At 44.6% G+C, this 22,386-nt stretch overlaps 4 protein-coding genes across 5 annotated transcripts; 2 read left to right on the top strand and 2 right to left on the bottom strand.

Annotated features, from left to right (window-relative positions):
- Nucleotides 1-2,044: 2,044 nt before the first annotated feature.
- On the top strand, nt 2,045-8,915 carry letm2 (leucine zipper-EF-hand containing transmembrane protein 2). Of its 2 annotated transcripts, XM_068738313.1 has the most exons (11): nt 2,045-2,210; nt 2,809-2,877; nt 3,179-3,692; nt 3,937-4,080; nt 5,245-5,388; nt 5,553-5,756; nt 6,028-6,147; nt 6,227-6,346; nt 6,455-6,559; nt 7,025-7,093; nt 7,665-8,915. In XM_068738313.1, the coding sequence occupies exons 2-11, from the start codon at nt 2,831-2,833 to the stop codon at nt 7,719-7,721; spliced, it is 1,524 nt and encodes a 507-aa protein (XP_068594414.1). In that variant the 5' UTR covers nt 2,045-2,210; nt 2,809-2,830; the 3' UTR covers nt 7,722-8,915. The 2 variants fall into 2 exon arrangements, with proteins under 2 accessions (XP_068594414.1, XP_068594415.1); XM_068738314.1 differs by lacking the exon at nt 7,025-7,093.
- A 1,281-nt stretch (nt 8,916-10,196) lies between these two features.
- prnpb (prion protein b) lies at nt 10,197-11,360 on the top strand. The gene has a single exon (XM_068760837.1). The coding sequence runs from the start codon at nt 10,197-10,199 to the stop codon at nt 11,358-11,360; it is 1,164 nt and encodes a 387-aa protein (XP_068616938.1).
- A 2,471-nt stretch (nt 11,361-13,831) lies between these two features.
- On the bottom strand, nt 13,832-14,360 carry sprn2 (shadow of prion protein 2). Its single transcript, XM_068760619.1, has one exon. It carries the CDS (start codon nt 14,358-14,360, stop codon nt 13,875-13,877), a length of 486 nt encoding a protein of 161 aa, XP_068616720.1. The 3' UTR covers nt 13,832-13,874.
- A 1,343-nt stretch (nt 14,361-15,703) lies between these two features.
- Nucleotides 15,704-19,976, bottom strand: rassf2b (Ras association domain family member 2b). The gene is made up of 9 exons (XM_068761091.1): nt 19,924-19,976; nt 19,309-19,384; nt 18,972-19,123; nt 18,447-18,559; nt 18,004-18,146; nt 17,701-17,854; nt 17,496-17,617; nt 17,216-17,313; nt 15,704-17,059 (listed from the first exon to the last, which is right to left on the bottom strand). The coding sequence occupies exons 1-9, from the start codon at nt 19,974-19,976 to the stop codon at nt 16,990-16,992; spliced, it is 981 nt and encodes a 326-aa protein (XP_068617192.1). The 3' UTR covers nt 15,704-16,989.
- Nucleotides 19,977-22,386: the final 2,410 nt, after the last annotated feature.

The raw sequence follows: 22,386 nt of genomic DNA, 5'->3' as shown, positions 1-22,386 counted from the left end.
CTCATGGTTAATAAGATCATCATCAGCAAAACATACAGTTTTATTCCAGACTAGGATCTTTGTCTTTTTCTCTCCTATATTTATAGGACAGTTTCGCAGCATTAGTCTGATAAAACAACACTTTAAAGCCAATTCAGACACTGGGAGAGGTTATATAAGGCATTCCTCTTTTATTATTACTTTTTTCAAAGAGCAAATTATTCATAGACATTTTAAAATAATGAAGTATATTGACCCCTCGGTTCTACAAGCTCATCTCTCTGTGTGTGTGTTTTTTCCCACGAACTCAATTTGAGCGTATATTTATCATCACAACACAAGATGGCCTGTGATCACAAACAAAACAAAGAGCAGCAGTGTCTCATTTGTACCTTATACCTGGAACTTCGTGTACTAATACCCACAGAGTTTAAAAGTCGAGGCTCGCCTGACAACCAGTGAAGTAATTCTGGTTTAATTTCAGGACACGTTTCCCCGGCGTTGACGGAGCATCCTTAAAGTGTTGCGGTGTTTTTCTGGGCTTCATATCTGTTGCATTTACTACAACTGCTTTGTTAACAGCAGAGTGGCTACGTTCAAAAGCGACTGCGCAGTTCAAAAATGTCTCACTGTATTATCTTATAGCTTCCTGCGATGTTAGCTTAAAGCTACCTGGAGGGGGGGGGGGGGGGGGGGGTTGCCTTTGAATAGTCGTTTTAATGGTTAGAACTCGACACTGAGTGAGAAGTGTTTGTGTTTTCGGCTGACACGACTCAAAGACGCCAGCTTTGTTTGTCCGTTTGAGCAGCACAGCTGTAGAGAGATGACAGAAGCGAGGGAGCTAATGTTAGCTAGGCTAGCATTCCTTTGCCAATATGGCTGCCTTTACCCCTTTAAATCAAATTGTCTGGCAAGATTATACCTCCATCACCGGCGGTTTGAAGAGAAATGTGCCTGAAAATAAGACAGCTGTAATCAATAAATGTTATCTGCGGGGGGAGGGGGGGGGGGGGAACAACATGCATTAGCAGCTACGGAAAACATGCTTATCGGCGAGAGGAGCGAGGAAGCAGGACAGATTGAGAGTCGGAAGATGCAGGGGAATTAAAAAAAACAAAAACATGTCAATACCTTCAGCGTGTCCCATTCTAAACACATACACCAGCCAGCACCGCCTCCTCGTTTAATCTAAAAATAAAAATAAAAATAAATCCGAGGATACGGCGAAACGCGCAGGCCTTTCCTTTCCTTGTGGTTTTAACGCGATTCTCGAGCGGAGAGGAGGAGGAGGGTGTTACGCGAGCGGGTCGCTGCCCAATCCCAGGCCGCGGCTCTTCCTCGATGCGAGGGGACTGGAGCGTCTATTGAAAACCCTGGCGACGATCGATGCGTAAAAATAATGACAAATTAAAAAAAGATTATTATTTATCTGCCCTTTCTCCCGCTCTAGCGCAGCAGCAAATCACACAAACCCGAGCTTGAGCAGGGATCTGGTTCGGTTTAGATCGCTGTAGGAAGGGAGTGGTGGAAATGTACGGGGAGAGGAAAGCCATGATTCAATGAGGAGAAAGAGGATTTCATGATAGTCTGAAAGATACAATTAATGGAGTCATATTTTAATATGAAGGGTATAAACAGCGTTCAATAATTGTTTTTAATGATTTTTGTATTTTACAACAACACGATGCAGACTCTGTCGCTACATTTAGTCTGATTGGCTTTATGCACCTCCTCGCCTGATCTGTACAGAGATCGTAAGAACGTAACTAAGACGTGTCACTCTATCGTTATTTCATTGTGGCACAACACTCGTGGCTTGTAAGTAGTGTGAGGCTTTATTTATTTATTTTTTACAATTGAACATTGAACGCTTTCTCATGATGTATGCATCTTGACGTTGGGAGAAAGTGAAAAGCTTCGGGAAAAAATATCCGAAGTGTTCATCAAACTTCAATTAACGATCTTCGGTCGATTCGCGTACGTTCACGCGCGTACAGTAGAGCTCTCAATGCAAGCTGCGCGCCTGCGATGGCTGCGCAAGTACCGTAGTAGGCTGAGCGTTCTGAGCTGTGAGGACGACGCATCCAGGAGCAGGTTGATGGTTTAAATCCGCCGTAAATGGGTTCATCACTTCATCAGGAGTCATTCTCGCCGCACCCGTTTATCTGGATGGATTATAGCATCGACGTCTCGCCGAGAAGCCTTACACCGCCTCGTCAGTGACGCCGGAGGTTCGTGGGCTCGTTCGGGACTGCCATTTCATTAGCGAGCTTAGCTTACCCAACCGGCTAGGCTAGGCTAGGCTAGCGCAGGGACTTTGCTGGCTGAATAGCTCGTACGGTGCTAACGTGAAACTGAAGTGCCGCTAACTTTCGGTAAACGAATGTTTCTAAATTAGTAATATTTCGATAAAGAAAGATAAACTTATTATGGGATGTTTGTGGGTTACGCGTATTTCAGTCGAGAAACAGCGCTGTCTCTTCGTTCACTGTTTTGTATGAAGACAATAGCAACATTGCTAAGCAGGACTCTTTATGCTAGCTTGTTTACAATTTTCTAACTGGCTCATGCTCTGGGTCGGTTTATCTGGAATATAACTATTGTTTCGTGTGTCATGTAAATGAATCTTGCATGATATCTGTCAGGTAATCACATTTGAGCGATTTCGCGTTGACATAATATTAAACGCCGGTGTTTTTGTCCTCCTGATGGCGCTTGTGTCCATGCTGTTTAGTATTTTTCCAGTCAGCCTGTTTCTGAGGGAGGGAATTGTAATCAGACACCTTCCATGCTCTCTCTCTCTCTCTCCCTCTCTCTCTCTCCCTCCAGAGAAGTGTAACCTGCCTCTGCAATGGCCGGCTTTAGCCACCAGGTGCTCCTTGTAGTCACAAGATCAAGGTAAGAGAGGACACCGTGGACATTAAACCAGGTGCCATCGCGTGTAAATAAACACGCAGCCTCTTCACAATGCATAGCGACTATTTGGTGCAGGCTTTGTCGTGTTCATTTAGTTCATTTAGTCACACACAAATGTGACAAAACCAGGATCCCTTGGAATGGCACCAGAGTGGCTGGTGTCGGGGAGGACGATGCAAAGGGCAGGGTGAAGCGGAGCAGGTTGATTTGCTGTGACCCCTCACGGGACGAGCCGAACGCGCTGAGCGGGAACTAACCAGCGTTTCTTCCCTTTTGTCAGCAGGGCTTCGTATTTGTTGTCTAAGAGGCACAGCTGCTCCTCTCTGTCTCCCAAAGCCCGTCTCTCCCTCGACCCTCCCCGCCACGCTTTGCCATTGCTCTCGCTCGGGCACTCTCGCTACGGCTACTCGCACTGTAACCACGCCATCGTTCCCGGACATATCTGCGCCCCGCTCAACTCTCTACACGGCTCAAGCGTTTGGCTCCAAGACGTTAAGCAAGAGGACAGCGACACGTCGCCGGCAGCTGCTCAGGATGCCTCTCTGTCGTCCAAAAAGAGCTCTGTGGGGCCCGCGTCCCAACCCGCACCGGCCAAGTCCAGCTCCACGCTCGCGGCTGCTGGCCCTCCGGCACAGGAGAGAACCGTCTCGAAGAAGTCCCTGTACCAGAGGGTTGTGGACGAGTTGAAGCATTACTACAATGGCTTCCGGTTACTCGGCATCGACGTTAGCATCGCAGGCAGGACGGTTTGGAGGCTGCTGCATGGACAACTGCTCACGCGCAGGGAGCGGCGACGGGTAAGGGGAGCTGGGTGCGTTCGGCGGGCTTCCGTCTCGGGTCTCAAGTGTTTAAACTCGTGTTTGTTCAGATCAAACGCAAGACGGTTGAATCTACCAGTCACCGCTGAGAGATTCAGTCTTTGTAACTCGAGCTCTTATCTGTGAACCCGTTGAGCAGTACGCGTCCTCCGTTGCACACGCTCTGCTGGCCTGTGTCACCGTCCGCCCTTCTGCTAAAGGAACGTTGCTTCTCTTTCCACAGCTGATGAGGACCTGCGCCGACCTGTTCCGTCTGGTCCCCTTCGTGGTGTTTGTCATTGTTCCCTTCATGGAGTTCCTTCTTCCCGTGTTCCTCAAACTCTTCCCTGAGATGTTGCCTTCCACCTTCGAGACAGAGTCCAAAAAGGCATGTGTGTGCGCACACACACACACACACGCAGACACGCCGCCTCAATGACCCATGAATTGGTTCATTATGTAACTTTCCATTTCTGACTGGTTTCTGTCCACAACACGCTGACTTTATCAAATCGAGACGATTTACTTTTGGCACTAAATACAATTACTTCCCAACCTGCATAAATCTTCAGAAAAAACATTCAGTAATATTTTACAAAGTAGATATTCTTTTTTGCTGATATCTAATCACCTTTCTGCTTTTGGTACAGTCGACCTGTCAGTTGTGAAGTTCTGTGTCCTGAACCCTTCTTGGAGGTGCTCTTATGTTCCTAGACAGCAGAACTGCCCGGACTCTGATCCAGGGATTGACCATAGAAAATAAAAACCAATGGGCTAGTGTGATAGCGGGACCGTTTCTTCCCTTCGCTATCTCTGGTATCTCTGGAATTTTTCAGTCCTATGAAAATCCAAAATGGCCTTCTGATAGATAATCCCTTTATGAATGGTTGAAGTGTTGGGGGGGGGGCACACTATCCTCGTGTTTTATGTTTTTAAAATAAAAAAACAGCTCTGTTACTGCAAGGGAAGTTAAAAGTAATATAATAATAATAATAATAAGCTTTATTTATATAGCACTTTTTTAGAAATAAAATTCCCAAAGTGCTTTAACAGATAATAACATATCAATATGAATCATATAAACAAAAAATACATATTAAACAAACATTAATCAATGTAAAATGGTTGTATAAAAGCAACAGTGGCGTCGAGACTAGGTACCCAGCAATAATCATAAAATAATAAAACAATGTTCAAAATATAAAAATAAATACATTTAAAAAAAAATAATTAAAAGTAGGCAGAAAAAACATGGTTCTTCTGAAAGAGTCAATATTGGGTGCCTCCAAAACAAAATGACCAATAAGACACAAGTTGTCTTTTAAAGCTATGATCTCAAAACGTAAAGTCAAGGTTTTTTTTACTTAAATGTATAGCTAATGTCCTCCATTTAAAAGAAAAATATCTAAATTCACAATTTTGAACTATAGAGAGCTTTGGCGTAGTTATAGAGTGAGAGAACGTATCCGCCTGTATTCATGCACAGCAGCCTCGCTGTATTTGAATGATCTTCTCTAATCTAACGCGTGCATCCTGCTTCCAATTTATTCAGGAGGAGAAACAGAAGAAGGGTCTCGCTGCTAAGCTGGAACTGGCCAAGTTCCTCCAAGAGACCATCGCTGAGATGGCGCGAAGGAACAAGGCAAAGGCTCAGACGGAAGACGAGACGCAGCGCTTCTCCACCTATGTCCAGCAGGTCGACTACCGCTCACCAGCTTGCTAGCGCTAGTTCTGAGGCTAGTATCGATGTAAAACCGAGATCCAGTGAATACTTTGGGACTTGAGGTTTGATTGTTTCACGAGTTCACTCCTACAGCCATAATATTTGCTGAGCCTCGTTTCTCTGCGTGCCCGTCTCAGGTTCGGGGTACAGGTGAACAACCCACAACAAAGGACATTGTCAGGTTTTCGAAGCTGTTTGAGGATGAACTGACGCTGGAGCACCTAGAGCGCCCCCAGCTGGTGGCTCTCTGTAAACTGCTGGAGCTGCAGCCCATCGGAACAAACAACTTGCTACGCTTTCAGCTGATGATGCAGCTCAGAACCATCAAGTCAGACGACGAGGTGAGCCCGAGGACTAGGACCTTTATGGTTGAGGTGCTATGGACTTTATTTCTACATTTATTTGTCATTAGAGGAAATAATGGACGACAATTAATTACAAAAGCAGGCAATACCACACCTATGGTTTTGTGGATTGTCATTCCTTTACCGAGTGTCTCCCCCTTGGCTTTGAAGCTATTTTAATTTCCGCTCTCCCCATGATTAACTTAATGAAACTCGATTTATTCCAGTCCCTCCATTGTCATCGTCCCCCCTCTCCATTCCTTCACAGATGATTGCAGCAGAAGGCGTGGCAGCGATGAGTGTGTCTGAACTCCAGGCGGCGTGTCGTAGTCGAGGGATGAGGTCTCTGGGTCTCACCACTGAGCAGCTCCATCAGCAGCTGCAGCAGGTGAGCAGGTCAAAGGTTACGGTTTGAAGGCATCTCCCGTTCCCCAGATTAATGCAACAAGGCCGTTTCCTCCACGTAGTGGCTGGACCTCCACCTGAAGGAGAATGTTCCTCCTTCTCTGCTGCTGCTGTCCAGAGCCATGTACCTGACGGACCTCAAACCAAAACCCCCCGTCATCCCGCCTGTTCCCAAGCTAGAGGTTTGTCCTTTAGTCTCCTCCAAACCTTAGGGCAGCACCATTTCATATTTACTCTGTAGTCTTCTGTGGGATGTTTTCTTATCAAATGATTTCTAACGGTTTTTGCAGAAGGCCGCTCCTCCTCCTCCTCCAGTAGAGAACAAAGGAGCAAACACAACCTCGGTCAGCAGAGACGTGTTGGCCGACCCTGCTCGCATCATCAAAGAAATACCGGTCAGTGCACGGCTCACAAACAAAGGGCAGCACGAGATCAGATTAAATGAATAAAATTGAATCATTTCTTTCTCCATGTCTGTAAAGAAGCAACGTGAGCTAAATTCTGGTTAGATGCTGAACTGGATTTTGTTACCTTTACTTGTGTATTGACATTAAATTTGAACCTTTCCTAACCTAAATCCAAAGATGATTAGCTTAGCTTAGCACAAAGTCTAAATAGGGGAGCGTCGCTTGGGTGGCATAATATACATAATATATCCAGTTCATTAAATCTACCGGTAGTTGTGTTCTCTACATTTTGGTAACGTTGCGGACCTTAGGGAGACTCATTGGCTTTCCCAGGACAGCGACAGGAAGCTCAATAAATGCATGAATGATAGTAAAGCACATGCAAACATGTCTAGTGGGCAAAAGGTATAAAACGACCCTCCATCCTGCATGTGTTCCTTTTATGCGTTGTAGGCAGAGGAGATCAGAGACAAGGCCCCCCTGGTTTCTGACAAACCCCTGACCCCTGCTGAAGTCCTTCAGGTGAGGACCAGCTTTTCTTTGGATCTACAGAAACCAGTACGAGATCTGACGCTTGACTGGATTAACGGGAGAAAAGTCAGTGAGCCACGCCTCACCAACTTGATGCATCCGTTTTGAACAAACTCCAGAATCACTGATTGTGTTCACAGGAAGAACATCACATTTTTGCTTGCCTAACTTCTGCAAATTTAACTGAGACGTCGCTGTGGTTTATTTGCTGTAACCCAGTGAACCGCGCAAATTTCCTTCACGGGATGAGTCAGCTGCTTTTTCTTCTGGTGTCCTCTGTGGATATTTTATAAAGTACGTCCCCCCGCCCCCCCCCAGGGATCAATCAACAAGAGCAAAGACAGACTCATTACAGAACACACACATTTAGTGACATGATGTGTGACTGGTGAACCTTGTTCTCCAGCTGGGCTGATGTCCCCCATCTGTGCCGTGATTCTGCCGCGTAGCGTAACCTGATCTTCACGCCTAACACTAAACTTGCCCAGCTGATGTTGTGTGAAGTGAAATACCTTATTGAAGGGCGACGCTGGATGCTGAAGTCCTCTGATTTGTTCCACAGGTTAAGGCAGCGACCGAGGCGTCCCAGAAGAACAAGATGAGTGCCAACGGTGTGTGAAGAGGAGCAGGAGCCTCAGGATGCAAGGGGGGGGAGACGAGCTCCTGGGGAGTAAAGGACTGCAGCCTCATCCGTTTCACCTCAGTTGCCTCTCGGTGCCCATGAACTTCTACTTTCCTCTGTTTGCACTCCTCAACTCTCTGATGGACAGACCAGCCTGACATGTCACTGGACCGGCAGACAGTCGGTGGCGCCGCCTCTCCGACCCGCTGTCCTGAGAATCAAGCCCAAGTCATCCACGCCACACTCATGTGCACTCTATTGTTTTAGAAAGTCTCCCGTCAGTCTGCATGGTCTGTACATTTGTAAATATCTTGTATATTTTTGTCTGTTAGCAGCTTTATTTTGATTTCTTGATGTAATCGGTTTGCTGAACTTTTTGGTTCAGTGTTTGTCCCAAACGCTCAGTACGCAGGAGCATAAAGATGTGTGGAAGCACTGGCATAGATACCTGCTGCTATAATTAGCATAGAAACCTGGTAAATATTAGAGTGTTTTCTCACTGAAAATATTTGACAGGCTTGCAGACAGATATTTTATCAACATAAACTGAAATCGTAAAGACACAAATGAGAGTAATACTACTTTTGTTATTGTGGCACTAAGGAGTAAATATGTAGCATTAATGATAAATATTTTAAGTCATTTTCTTATGTATATAAATGATCTGAAAGTTTACCACATATTTGTGGTGCATAAAATACATGCAGCCTTGTCTGATTTCATTGCAGCTTGATTAAAGCTGATCTTAACGTTTTCCACCGCTGACCAGGATCCATGGGCACAACCCGTAACTGGATTCCAGAAAAAAAAAAAGATATTTAATAAGCAAAAGATTTATAATAATTTTACATACGTGCCTACAAGAGCGACTGTCCATTTTTCATCAGGGCACATCTTTTATATATTTGACATTGTATTTTGGTTTGATTATTCACCTCAAGAGTATTTAAAGCTTCCAGTTGCTCCTTTTCTCTTTTTTGTGTGTGTTGCCTGTCTTTCCCTTTTCCATTGATCCAAGTATCAATTCCACCCTAAAGAAGAACGCAGCAGTTGATTCGTTATCGGCCACCATTGACTCGTCAATACAGACCAGTCAGTGCTGTGAGCTTTTCTGACGTGACGCATTTGCTGGTTGGTGGCCCCTGTTATGGTTTTAAAGGACTGTACCAGAATTAAAGAATATGAACCGTGCCGTGTTTCTGGTGTGCCTCTGATATTTTCTTTTGTCCTAATGCTACTCTTCTTTTAATGACAGGATGCTTCCTCGGTAGTTCTTGATACCCTACCTTTATACCACTATCTGCCTGGACAGTTATTTCCTTATTTATAGATAGTCTAGTCTAGTGCATCAATGCCATCATGTGTTTCACCTAAGTGCCCTGCAAAAAAATAATTTTATGTCTTAAAATTGAATACATAATGAGGGGAGTTTTTTTTGACTGAATTCCTTTCTTGGATCAATGCAGGATTAACCTCTGTCCACAAAATGATTATTTATTATTAAAGAATGGTAAATAATTCGAAAATAAGAGTTGTAATATTGCAGTAGCATGACTTGGGTTTTGTCATATTTAGTCGTTGAATAGTGTATTTCACGAACACAAAATGTGATTCTTATAATGGGGGCCAGAGGTGGAGCCTTGTGTCTAGGAACGCCCCTGCTGTGATCACATGGTTGCTGAGAAACCTTTTTATAGAGACTGTCTCTCCATCTTCTGTTCCTTCGCGATCCACACCCCTTATTCTACCTCACATCATTTGTGATCCAAACTAACAGTAAGAACGTTTCAACGTAATCTGGACTCTTGTGGAGAAGACGACAGGAAAACTAAAACACGCAAAAACTTCGTCATTCTAGGTAAGACCAGTCCTTTATTCTAATTAACCACACCCAAATCGGTCTGTAACCCAACAAAAAAAACTGCTAAATTGTAATAACAATAATATTGCAATATTATCAAAAAATCTGTTACAAATACACATCAACTCTGATTCACTTTTACTTTTCATGGTTGTGTATAAAGATACCAAGAACAATTTAGAACCTTTTGGTGATGATCCGGAGCCCCATGTGGACGGTGTAAATCTAATTATCAGGGGAATGAGCTGCTCGGCAGAGGTCTGAGTGCTTTTCTAGTTTAAGTGTGGAATTATCACGCATTATCACACAATGGTAATTTTAACACGCAATAGAATCACGATCAGATAATATAGGTGTGATTGTTCAATAGCAAGGGTGGGCCCGTAGAACATTAACTAACTAGCCCCGACTAGAGTTCAGCTGTAAAGGAACGCATCTAGTTTTTTATTTAAAAAAATGTACACAGCGTTCCCACTTTTTGGATTTGTGGTTGTAAATTAGTTTTCTGGCAAGAAAAATGACCATAAGATGAAAAATGCTGGAAAAATGTAAATCTCTGTTTCCGGTTCATAACCTCACATTAACTCTCCAACCCTCCACACAGTGTGAAGATGAAGATGAATCTATTATCTATACTGTGTCTGATGCTTCTGATACATCCTGAGTCCTCACTCGCCGCGAGAGGAAGCAGCGGTGGAAGGAAGTCCACGTCCTCGTCCTCATCCTCGTCCTCGTCCTCATCCTCATCCTCATCCTCATCCTCATCCAACCAAGGCAGGACACACACTCACACCAATACAGGCCACCAACACAATCAGGGCTCCAGCTCTCATGGTGGAAGCCCCAAACATTCTGGAGAACCCAGTCAGGGAGACCACCAGGGGGCTGGAGGCCCCCCACACAAAGGAACCCACGGAACCCACGGAACCCATGGAACTTATGGTGGTTATGGAGGTCATGGACATTTTGGACATCACGGAGGTGGTGGTGTTCATGGGCGGGGATACATCAACAAAAACCCAAACAACAGAATCTTGAGCCCCCGCTATAGAGGCAGCTCTCGTCACGGGGGCCACAGTTCTGGGCGTGGCTCTTCCTTTTCTAGTTCGGTGAATGCAATGGGCGTGGTTCCCTCGGATAAATCCAGAGGGTTTGGGAGGAGTGCAGTAATGGCAGTAGCTGGAGGGGCTATGGTCGGAATGGCCTTGGGCTACGGGTTAGGGAGGTTCCCACGTCCTCATTTCCAGTTCCGCAGCTCCCAGGAGGAGTATTTCTACAACCACTACATGCACAGGAAGTATTACAGTCAGTCAAACGCCACGGATGACCCCGGCAGAGACTCCAGCTCCGCCCAGCCGCCTGTAGCCTATGTCAGCTACATGGACTCATGCATGAAGAGAAAAGACCTTCTGACTGCGTCTGCTGTTCCCAACAACAAAACAGTGTCGAGCAGCAGTGTCGCAGGAGAGAACTCCTTCACCTCCAGCTTTGCCCCTCCGACTCCCCTTTCTCTAAATCAGTCTGTAACCGATCCCGTTCCTCCACCTGCTGGTGATGATGATGATGATGATACAGTGAGTCTTATGGAGATCGGCTACCCAGAACTGATCAAACAGCTGAAGGTCAGGAAATGCGTGGAGCTTTACGTAGATTACTCTGAGGAGTACTTGAGAGGTGGGCTCCGGGGATTGGTGTACTCGCAATGGCTCCTTGCTGTCATCACCACTACTTATCTAATGCTATCCAATAGCAACATGCTAATGCTGCTCCAATGATGCCACCGTTATTAGTTGCAGGGAATTGTTTGCTTGATTGTCCTCAAGATATCTTGAAAAGTTAAAGTAAATGGATGTATATTATTTAACATTATGCATTATATCCTCATCCATGTGCTTGACTGGCGCCACACATACTGCGTTGCATGTTTGATGTTTGTATTCAAGATAAGGAAATTGAAAGTTGAGAGACTAGAACAGATTGTTTTTCCTTCTTTCTTTCTCTTGTGGAAGACAAAGACTCCATTAACCGTACACTAATGTCCCTATCGTTTGAATCTGGCCCATTAGCGTCCATTAAGACTCCATTTAAACTGTCCTCCCACAGAACCAGTGGCTCAACCAACGGCTCTTCCGACAGAAGTACTTTTTTGTTTTCTTATTTCATCTTATTTACTATCCAGAACAGTGAACTTTAAGTGCACTTATATTAACTCTGGGATGTTGATATAGGACGACTGCCTGAATTGGAAACAGTTCAATAAGTTGGAGATCAATTAATATCACACCGTGTCTAATATTCTGTCCACTATTGCAATTAACAGGAATGTACACTCTAGCGAGTAATGTCTTTGTAGTAAATCATTATATAATTACTGGAATACAAAAACAGTGACAATCATACCTGCTGTCACTTCTTATACACGACTTTCCAAATACATTATATGCATGGTGCTATCCTAACACTGAAATTACAGGAATCACTGCAAAGTAATGTGTTTTTGGCATTCATGTATATCGTATTAACATTTTTCTATATGCACTGCCAATGCCTTGTGCAGCACATTTTTGTAGTACCGTATGTCTTTTATAAGTTTTGTTTTCATTAGAAACACCTACATTGAACACACTTCCTAACATTTGTATTGTTTCGGAGGGAGAGAGCATTTTGTGTGATCATGTAGGATCTCTATACTGCCATGTTGGATTGAAATCTTCTCTAGCACTCCAGGTTTGTTAATAATTGATAAGGCTCACCAATCCCGCATTTCCCCTCTGGATTAATCCACACTGAGTGCCGCCATCATCCAAGCATCAAAATCAGTCCATTCACTTTCTATTAACAGCCACAATTCCAACCAGTGGTTACTGGGTGCAGATCTACAGAATGAATCAGATGGAAACCCAACAGTCTGCTTATAACATGTAGCCTATGCTGTCTTCTGTATGGCTTTTAAATGTACGTAAAAATGCACTTGTATCACTTTTGAAGACATGTATGCCTTTTACTGTGAGGTAACGTATTTAACGTGCCACTGAAGGCCCTGCACCTTTTGCTTGTCTCTTCAAATAAAGATTATTTCACTGATACATGCGTGTAGTTATTTGTTAAGATTTGTATCAGGGGTGAAAGGAGTGAAAGTGTCACGTTGAGATTTTGCGATTAATGGTATGCTTTATAAGCAGAAGTTAAATTCATCAGGCTAAACCTGTCTGTTGGACTGACCTTGAATCTGGAACTCGTTTATCTTCTGGACCGTTTAGTCCGTTACCGGGTTGTGGGTCACTTTGGAGCCTATCCCATCAGTCAACGGGCGAGAGGCGGGGTACTCCCGGAACGAGCCGCCAGTTCATCACAGGGCCACACAGACATACACGCATTCACACACACACACACACCCACACACACCCACACATCTATGGGCAATTTAGTGTAATCAGTTTACCGAAGCTGCATGTTTTTGGTAGTGGGAGGAAGCTGGAGAACCCAGAGAGAACCCACACAGACACGGGGAGAACATGCAAACTCCTCACAGAAAGGCCGCAAACCGGATTCGAACCTGTGACCTTCTTGCTGTGAATCTGGAACTCAGAAACCTTTTTTTGTTTTTTTTTTACAAAACACAATTTCCACTTGGTTTTTCTTCTTCCAATGTACCAATAAAGTCAAATTATACTGACAATGAAAATTGACTCTAAAGTTTTTATTTTTTTTAATATAACAATATTAAATATTGCCAAACATTTCGTTTCTTGAGCATGAAAGACCAAAAACAGCATAAATGGGCATTTTAATTAGACTGAGTTTATAAGCAAAGCACTGACCATTCAGAACAGACAGAATAAAGGACCGATTCAAGATATAACAGAACGAGGAATGCTATTATCACGCGAGATGTAAAGCTGATTTAAACTCGGGCCCTGAAATGACGTCTTGAGGTAACCTTATTAAACATCTAATCTATTCATCAGCTTGATACATTTCCTGACAGCAAAAATAAAATCATTGATACCGTATTTATCAAAAAAAATGCAAATGGTCTGGTCACATTAAAAACATATATATACACGCACATATTAAGTTACTGATCCAGTCAAATTATCTCACAACAAAAGTGGAAGCTTGGTGTCACTGACATGTCAGGTTAAATGGGTCTAATGCCTTCTCTGGAGCATCAAGAAAACTAATTTGTGACAGCTTTGCTTTATCCGAGGATTGTTTAAACCAAAAATAGTGTTTTTCTTTCAGGTTGGTGTTGATTTAACTCAGGACCTGAGTCTATTTGAGGGACTCTACATGACTGCCAGCCAATGGAACATCAGGGAGCCAAGGACAGCGATGAACCCGGTGGAGATGGAGCCACATGATGCTCCAGTGAAATACTCCATATCTCCAGAGCCCTCTGGCTCATTGGCAGGCCTACCGCCGAAGCCTTCGCCACCCACATAGCGTGGGTAGTAACCCCCTCCATATCCACCATACCCTCCGTATCCACCTCCGTATCCCCCACCGTACCCGTACCCGGGGCGGCTCATGGCAGAACCTATCATCGCTCCTCCTATAGCGCCAGCAGCAGCTGCCCCAGCTACCTTTCCAGCACTGGGGCCACTGCTCTGGACGGGCCTGTAGGCTGGGCCCCCACCACCCCCCCAGCCACGACTCCGGCCCCAGCCTCCTCCCCCTCGGCCAAAGCCGCCTCCACGACGGGCCTCAAAACTGGGTATCAGCAGCAGCAGGCAAAGGGTAACCGTGAGGGGGAGTTTCTGCCAGCCCAACATTCTGCTTTATCCTGTAAAGATACAGTAAGACAGGAAACACCATTAGGGGGCGGATATGTTTCAGTCTCACCAAGAAACACAGTAAGGACGTCTCTGTTTCACCTTCTCAATTGTTACTTATTTTAAATTAAAAGGACCACTTTATTTCAGATCGCTACAGTAACGGAGGAAGTATAATCGAAATTATAATCAAACAAAACACGACACCACAAATAAGTTCATGTTAGTAGAATAAAGCCCCGTTTAGTCAGGTGCATGTGAGGAACTGATCACTGATTGATTGATCAAGAACATTTATTCTGTAAAAACTTTAAAATTAATACTGGCAAGATCATAATCATGGCTCTTGATCCATCTTTTAAAAAACACTACTATCGCAATGTGACACTGACCAAACACAACAGGGTACTTAGGGTATATATATTTACTCAGATTCAATGGTTAATACAGGTGGACTTTAATGGGCTATGCTGGTGGAGTGGTGAATTGAAGTCATCCTTTCCCATTGACGACATCGTCACCAAACAGTACACGCTCTAATCTGTGTCCTCTTGGAGTGAGGCGAGCTATAATTACACAGGGTCAATTAGTCTGAGAATAATCCAGGGATTCTCAGATTACAGTTACAGCAGGACAACCTCACGAAGAACAAATAATACATCAGTTTGATGCATTTTGGAGCCCTCGTCTTCGGCGGTTTGTTTTCTAGAGATCAGCCCTATTTGTTCAGCACAGGTGATACCAAATAAAGCAGAAGAACAAAATCCTCAATCATAGGAACAACAGAGGAAATTACATTATAATATAATAAATGTGTATTTCTCTGTTGACGGGAAAAAAGAGGAAAAAAAACTCACCTGCCGAGTGGCTCTTTGAAGTAGAATAGTTCAGGTAATGTTCCTCTTCTCAGTGCGAGTGTGTGATCGCAGCTCAGACAGGTCCTCCAGACGTCAGTGTCGGTTCTCACAGCTGCTCATTGGCTGAGAGGCTCTAAGCTGCTCGGTGACCAACAACAGACTTAAGTACCTGCACATGCATTTGCAGGAGTAGTTGTGTGTGCATTTCTAATTTTGCTGGAATTACCCAACAGCCTAATTTAAAGAAACTCTTCAGAACTTTTGGCCAGTTACCGAGGGTTTGATTCCTGCTCGTGGCTCTTTGCTGCATGTCTACCTGTCATATATCTTATCCTCAAAGAAATTGAACAAATAAAAATGTTCCTGACACCTGGTAAAGATGAGTGGCATCTATTGGATTACATAATCATCATTAGATAACATGCTATAGCTTCATCCACCACCCCAAACAGTACAAGAGATTGTAGATGTGATCATGTTTCGTCAATGCAACTATTTGTTTTTATTAAATTACAACTAATCAAAAACTAAAAGTTCAGATGAGTCCAGTGAAAGGTCAGCACACTCGCTCCCATATTCACACACATGCAGCCTTTTCAACAATTTTACAAACACTGAATGGGGGAAAAACACACACACCCCATTACATGTTGTATATGTGATGACAAACTGTGCTACTTCTACTTGGTCATGACAACAGTTCCAACATTTCAGTCTTGTATTGTGCTTCTCGTGTCGTCGACCATCACAGCTCAAATCACTAGTATTGTCTTTTTGTGTAACCTGTCCACCGTCCCATGTCTCACGCTGTCTTCCTGAAGGCACATCTCTGTGTTGGATAAAGTCAGCTGGACTTGGCTGAGAGTCCAGCTGACTTTATTAAACGCAGATCCACCCTGTCCTGGATGCTGGTTCGTACATGGGAGCAAACGTTTGCCGTTAACACGCCTCAGCTGCAGGGCGACCTGCGCGGAGCTTTAGCTCCAGGTAGACGCGTAGACCAGGTCTGTCCCTCCGTTTCAAGTCTTTGTGCTATGCTAAGATAACCAGTGGCTCAGTTGCTAGCTGCACTTATGCAAACATACTAAAAACAAAAATCTAATTCTAAAGTACATTTCCCCAAAATGACAAACATCTTGAACATCTCAAAGTCCATGAGACGCTCAACGAAAGGCATGCAGTGCATTGTGGGACTTTTACATTTTGAGGCCACAAGTGTCTCTTGTAGTCCGTTTCACATTGATAGACGCTGACTGGCCTGAAGCGGTTCAGCTGCACTGCTGAACTGTACGTTCTATTGAACACCATCAGATTTGTGTATTTGTGCTTGGAGAAATACTTTAACAGGCACTTCATGAGGGCCATATTGTGTTTTGGGTAACATCTTGCCGTGTGAAGGCAAGACAGGACATAGAACGTCGTATTTTAGGCTCATAATACTGCACCGCAAAAATATTAAAAGTACTTTAAAAGAGGTTAGAGAAAAAAAAAAATGTGATTACAAAAAGAATCAGAGCAAAAAGTATGAGAGAAATGAGTGAGTCTGAATTCAGACTATTCAGAGATGGTGGCACTTAACATGCACACAATCTAGCATGCTAAAAAACGGACTGTTGGCAGATTGGATCATTTGATGAAGAGTCCATGCAGAGACAGAAATTCAGAGTAGCAGGGTAACCACGGAAACAGGCCGTGCCTTCCTCATCTAACTCTCGGACACTCTTTTGGTCATAGGAGGAAACGGTTGACGTCTCAGCAGGACGACGAGCAGATCACGCACATGTTGCACCCGCTGGAAGACAACTGAGCTGCTTCTCAATTTTACAGCGCAGGTAAGTGTACCTACAAGTAGAAGCAGATAAACAGGAGTCAAAAACAAGTCCCAAATACGACATTACAAAGCCAATTTCAGTACGCTCACAAATACCGATGAACGCGTTCACTGCGGCTTCATAAACAAACACATATTTTATAGTGAATAACAACATTTCCGTGTACCTTCTCCTGAGTTTCTGCACCTCTCTGTCCTCCTCCTCCTTCAGTTTAATGATGAAACTCTGCAGGACAGGCATTTCAAACTTGATATATTGCGCCACCTGGTGGAGCAAAAGAAAAAAAGACGTACACTGAAAACAATATATCAAGGTGAATAATAACAAGTATCACAGGATTGTGTGGCGGCGCACGACCACATAAAGGGAAGGAAAACATTTTAATGAATAGATGGGAGTCAAACGTTGACCTTTTCAAGAAACAACAACACATTTAGCTGATTTACATCGTATGTGACTTCTTCTCCCAGGTCTTCTTCCATGAGGAAGACTTTGCAGACCTGCTCGCACGGACCCTGCATTACCCTCAGTGCCAGAGGATGGTCACTCCATTTCAGTTTCACTCGCTCTGAAAGACATATGTGAAAAAGGCAGTGAGATGTCGGTACTGCCTTTTGATGATATAAATACAGGTCTCTACGCGGCACTCGCCTCCGCTTGCATGGACGAGGTAGATCGCAAAATCCTCTGCGCCGTTTTCAATTTTAAACTTGTTGAGCAGAACTCGTAGCACCTGCGGCGTCCTCATGCAGCTGTTGATCCGAACATTCGTCACCGACCCAAAAGCAGGCGTAAACACCGCCGTCTGAGGAAGACAGGAGCAGCGAGTAAAATGTGTGTACCTGTGTGCATCTAAAGTAGAGATCTATGTATATTTGTAGGAATATATGCACATGGATGGGCTACTGTGAATCCAAACGGCACCATTAAATTGACCGAGGGAGATTTGATCACCTTGTGGTTATAGAAGTGTCCGTTGATGGAGAAGCGATGTCGTCGGATCTTCCTTTGGTCACTTGGTGACCGTCGGTGACGCCGTCTCAAGAATCCAGCATCACTCTTTGTCCTGAGGAGCTGAGCAGAGCTCTCACTGTCCTCTGTCAAATCAGTAATCATTAGCTCAGATCATCAGCAATTAGTCGTTAACATCAAGTCAAAAGAAGAAAAAAGAATATTCAAAAAACAAATGACACTGTTGAAGAGAAATTCCATCGCCGACAACATGAACGGAGGGGGAAATTAAAACGATCTCATGTTCGTGTAGAATTACCATCGTGGACATTTATCATTTCATCTCAACTGAAACAGGAATTATCCAGTATCCTCAGTACAGGCTGAAACCCCCAGAGTTCATGTTCATTTTGTCTTGATCATGATTTATGAATAATGTCCGTCACCTCCCGCCTGTTCCTCCATCACCCCGTTGTCCTCTGGGTGTTCGTCAGGCGGCGTCACTTCCACTGAGGGTGAGCTCTGCTCTGTTGACTGCCCATCGCCGCCGTTTGGGCAACTGTGAAAAGAAAGCGAGAGAGTCAGCGGTGAAGAAACAGTCGATATTACACCTTAACAACGAAACACTGATACAGAGGTGAGTCTTAGATTTACTACAAAATACTAGTATTATTTTAACTACTTACGCAGCACATTCAGTATCTACATGATATTCTCCGTTGAAGTATTTTAAATCAGGAGAGAGATGTCAAACCGATGAATCGGCATCATCAGTAGGGGTCGTTCGGCCATTTTGAAGCTTCCAGTGGAAATCAATCATACTTTGGAAGTATTGAAGTAAATTTGCAGTTTTACGTATCCACAGTCGACTTTAATCTATATTTGCCCCCCTGACCCAGTGAGTGTGGAGCCAGGGGGGGGGGGGGGAGGTAAATATAGACATATGGTATATCTCTGCCTGGATCTCTTACCCTTGGCTATCTAGATTGCAGCCTGAGTGCCAGGATGTAGAGGAGGGGGGTGGTCGGATTCGTTCGTGGTCATCCTGCATCTGAAGCCTGATTGGCCGCCGCAGGCCCCAGAAGATGTTCAGCAAGCCCTCAAAGATCAGTTCCCCCTCTTCCTAGAAGAGAGAAGCCATTATTGGTTTACATGGACCTAATAAAGGATGGAGTATATTAGACTGAGAGGAAGATAACAGGAAGACTGTTGGAGAGGACGCTTTCAGAGGTTTCTATGGAAACGGAGAGTGAGACATCAACAGAAGGGTAATCATAAACACACACGGTGTCAAACGGAAACACTCACTTCTCTGTGTCTGAGCTGTAGATTCTGTCCTTCATAGTAAAGGTTGTACGTCTTTAGATGTGACAGGACAGTTGCCCTGGAGACAAAGATGGAGCGTTACCGACGAGGACATTTTGTTTAAAGAAGAAATAAGTCTTTTAGCACATTAGTAATCTCAACGAACATCATCCTGTTTGTGACTTTCGTTGCACGTCTCATGTCTTTTATTTTTACTCAGACTTCTGCTAAATACATCTCAATACCGAGTAGAATTAAATAAAGGCGAAGGCGTCGCCACAGCAAATCAACCTTCTAGTCGATTGCATGCTTAATTCTGGCTAGTTTTACAACCGCAACTGTCTTAACTCCGGCTGTGGAGCTTCAGTGGCGTCGGAGACGCCACATGAAGCAAAGAGCTGCTTTAAGGACAAGATCCTGCAAGACTTCTGAAAAGACAGCTCGATCATTCTGATCGTCTCTCTGCTTGTTTTCCCTTCTCATGCTCCCCGCGCCCTGCTGCAACAAACACTCTATTTATACATTTTATTTTTATCGGACACGAGTGCAGAATCAAATCACTCAGGTTTTAACATGCATTTCCATAACACATGCGCGTTTGAGGCTATGTGTGCTTACTTGCTGACGAACTTGTTCTCTCCAATCTGAACCCCACACTGCAGGTTATCCATTCTCAGAAAGCATGAGATGGACTGAGAAAGAAAGGAAAAGCAACAGAGTTACGAGCGACGCCTGATTTAGCCTCGTGATTCCTTGTGACCGTCGGTGAGCAGCAGCCGTGCCGACGGAGCCCGGAGGGGACGATGGTCAGAGGCAGAGGAGTGTGATGGAGTGAGACAGCTGCACACTCTCCATGAAGTATATTTATGTTCCCGGCCGGCAGTCCATGTGTGTTTGTGTCTCTCTCTCTCACACACACACACTCACACACACTCACACACTCACACACACACACACCTGTTTTTACAGCCCTAACCCTACAGAGCTTTGCTCCACCCTTTGCTGATGACTCGGTGTTGTCTTTGTGTATCTGCAGAGGAGGCAGCAGCCATCAGAAGAAGATTAAGGCTTCAACACTATACAGCCATCCAAATCACTGAATTCATTCCAGTGCTCAAATCAGGGTCCACAAAGACATGGACCACAGAGTATGTTCCTGAAGAACCCGATTGGCCTGCGCAGAGTCCTGACCTCAGCCTGATAGGACACCTTTGGGATGGAGTCAGTGTCCGACCTCACAAATATCCTTCTGGAAGAACGTCAAAGAGTCCCATAAACACAGCCCTAAACCCTGTGGAACGCCTTCCTGGAAGAGTTGAAGCTGTTTCAGCTGCAGAGGGAGGAGCAACGTCTAATCATATTAAATCTCATGCTTTAGCAATGTCAGCTGCGTGTGAAGGCAGGTAAACGCTTTTGGCAATATAGTGCATCTCAGGCTACTTAGCATTATTTTATCTGCATCCGTACGTACCCTGATGCAGAATTTCTGTGCCCGACTCCCTAACACAAAATCCACCAATGAATCTGAAGGGAAACGCTCGTCTCCATTTCTTGAAGCAGACAGTGTTTTAAAATCCATATCCAGCGTGTAACCCGATCCATGCTGGTCATATCTGAAGTCAGGGTTAGCGTTGCTGCTACTGCTCTACACTGCCTCAAAAATCCAGTTTGTATGGCTCTGGAATCGAAATATATTTTTCTAACAACCTTCCATTTATCTCCGTACAGTATTTAAATAAATTAGCAGACCAGACACAAACCTGCCCAACAAGTGTGGTTTCATCTCAAGTCTCGAGTCGGTCTGAAGTGAGCTTACCCTGGAGAAGACTGTGCTGTTACTGGGGAACACCAATAAGAAGCTGCGGACGCACACAGAGACAGCAGAGGTTAGGCCGTCACTCACTTACCCGTTTCTTTGTCAGCCTTTCTCGTCACTGAGCTGCCAAGCAGACAGGAAGCGCTCCTGTTCCGTTAATCCACTTCCTGCATTGCTCAGTGAAGACACACAAGACATTGACGCTAGCCTTTACACAGCCCAAAACTTCCTCAATTCAAGAGGCGGAAATGAGCCACTGTGCAATGCACACCCAAACAGAGAGCGTGAGCAGCAGCACCGGTCATTCCCGTGCAGAAACCACCTTCAACCGGATCTGGTACATATTTAACACGTCGTAAACACAGACAGTTTGGCTTTAAATATAAAACACTGCTAGATAACGCGAGGCCGTTAACCTCAGAGATAAATTAAATATTAAAACACCAATTAGCCCAGCCCCTGCAAAGAACTATCAATATTTCATCACCGATATTAACCATGCCAAAGACCCAAGGATAATCCTTCAGCTGCGTAATGGAAATAGTCTTTAATAGCGAGGGATGTGCTCGGGGGCTCCGGACCACAGAAGCGATGCCAGTGAGAGCGAGACTTTGTTTTACCGTCTGGAGAGACCAACCGGAGCATCCGAACCAAAACCGATCACTGCCTGATGCGACTCCATTGTTACTCGTTCGTAGCGTCTGCCTATGTGCGGCCCCACCACGAGCTGGCGACACGTGCGAGGTGTACCCCGCCTCCCGTCCACAATGATCTCATCTACAAGAAAGCGGATGGAACAGTTAACTCTTCTCTTTGGTCATGGATAACCTCGTCTCTGGAAGTCATTTGGATGATACTGATGATGTAATCTTTATTGTCCTAAAGGTACCCGAGGATTAATTCACGTTTGACTCCTTAAGGCTGCCGATGCTTTTCGTTTTGACGCCAACAGCAGCACATAAATGCAAACCGGCTGAACCACAGCCGACTCCATGTGGATTCCAAGCAGGGAGCCCCTCATTTCAGCCCATGCAGACTGAATCGACTCTTTGAGTTCCCTTCGGCCCAATTACAATGCATGCCTAGTCTCCACCGCCCCGTCTTTTCTCTACGTCGTCCTCATTTTCTGTCTTCTACATTATTCGTCTCACGCAAAAGTAACTTAGTTTATTAAGAGATGCTCGTTCTCTGATTCAGAAACCTTTTCTGAAGGTTCTTTGTGCTCCGCTGTGAGAAACACGAGGCCTTCCACCGTGCTATTAAAA

The sequence above is a fragment of the Brachionichthys hirsutus genome, chromosome 4 (genome assembly GCF_040956055.1).
Source record: "Brachionichthys hirsutus isolate HB-005 chromosome 4, CSIRO-AGI_Bhir_v1, whole genome shotgun sequence".
Lineage (NCBI taxonomy): Eukaryota > Metazoa > Chordata > Actinopteri > Lophiiformes > Brachionichthyidae > Brachionichthys > Brachionichthys hirsutus.
Note: the sequence above shows the minus strand (reverse complement) of the source record. Positions and strands in the feature narration are given on the sequence as shown.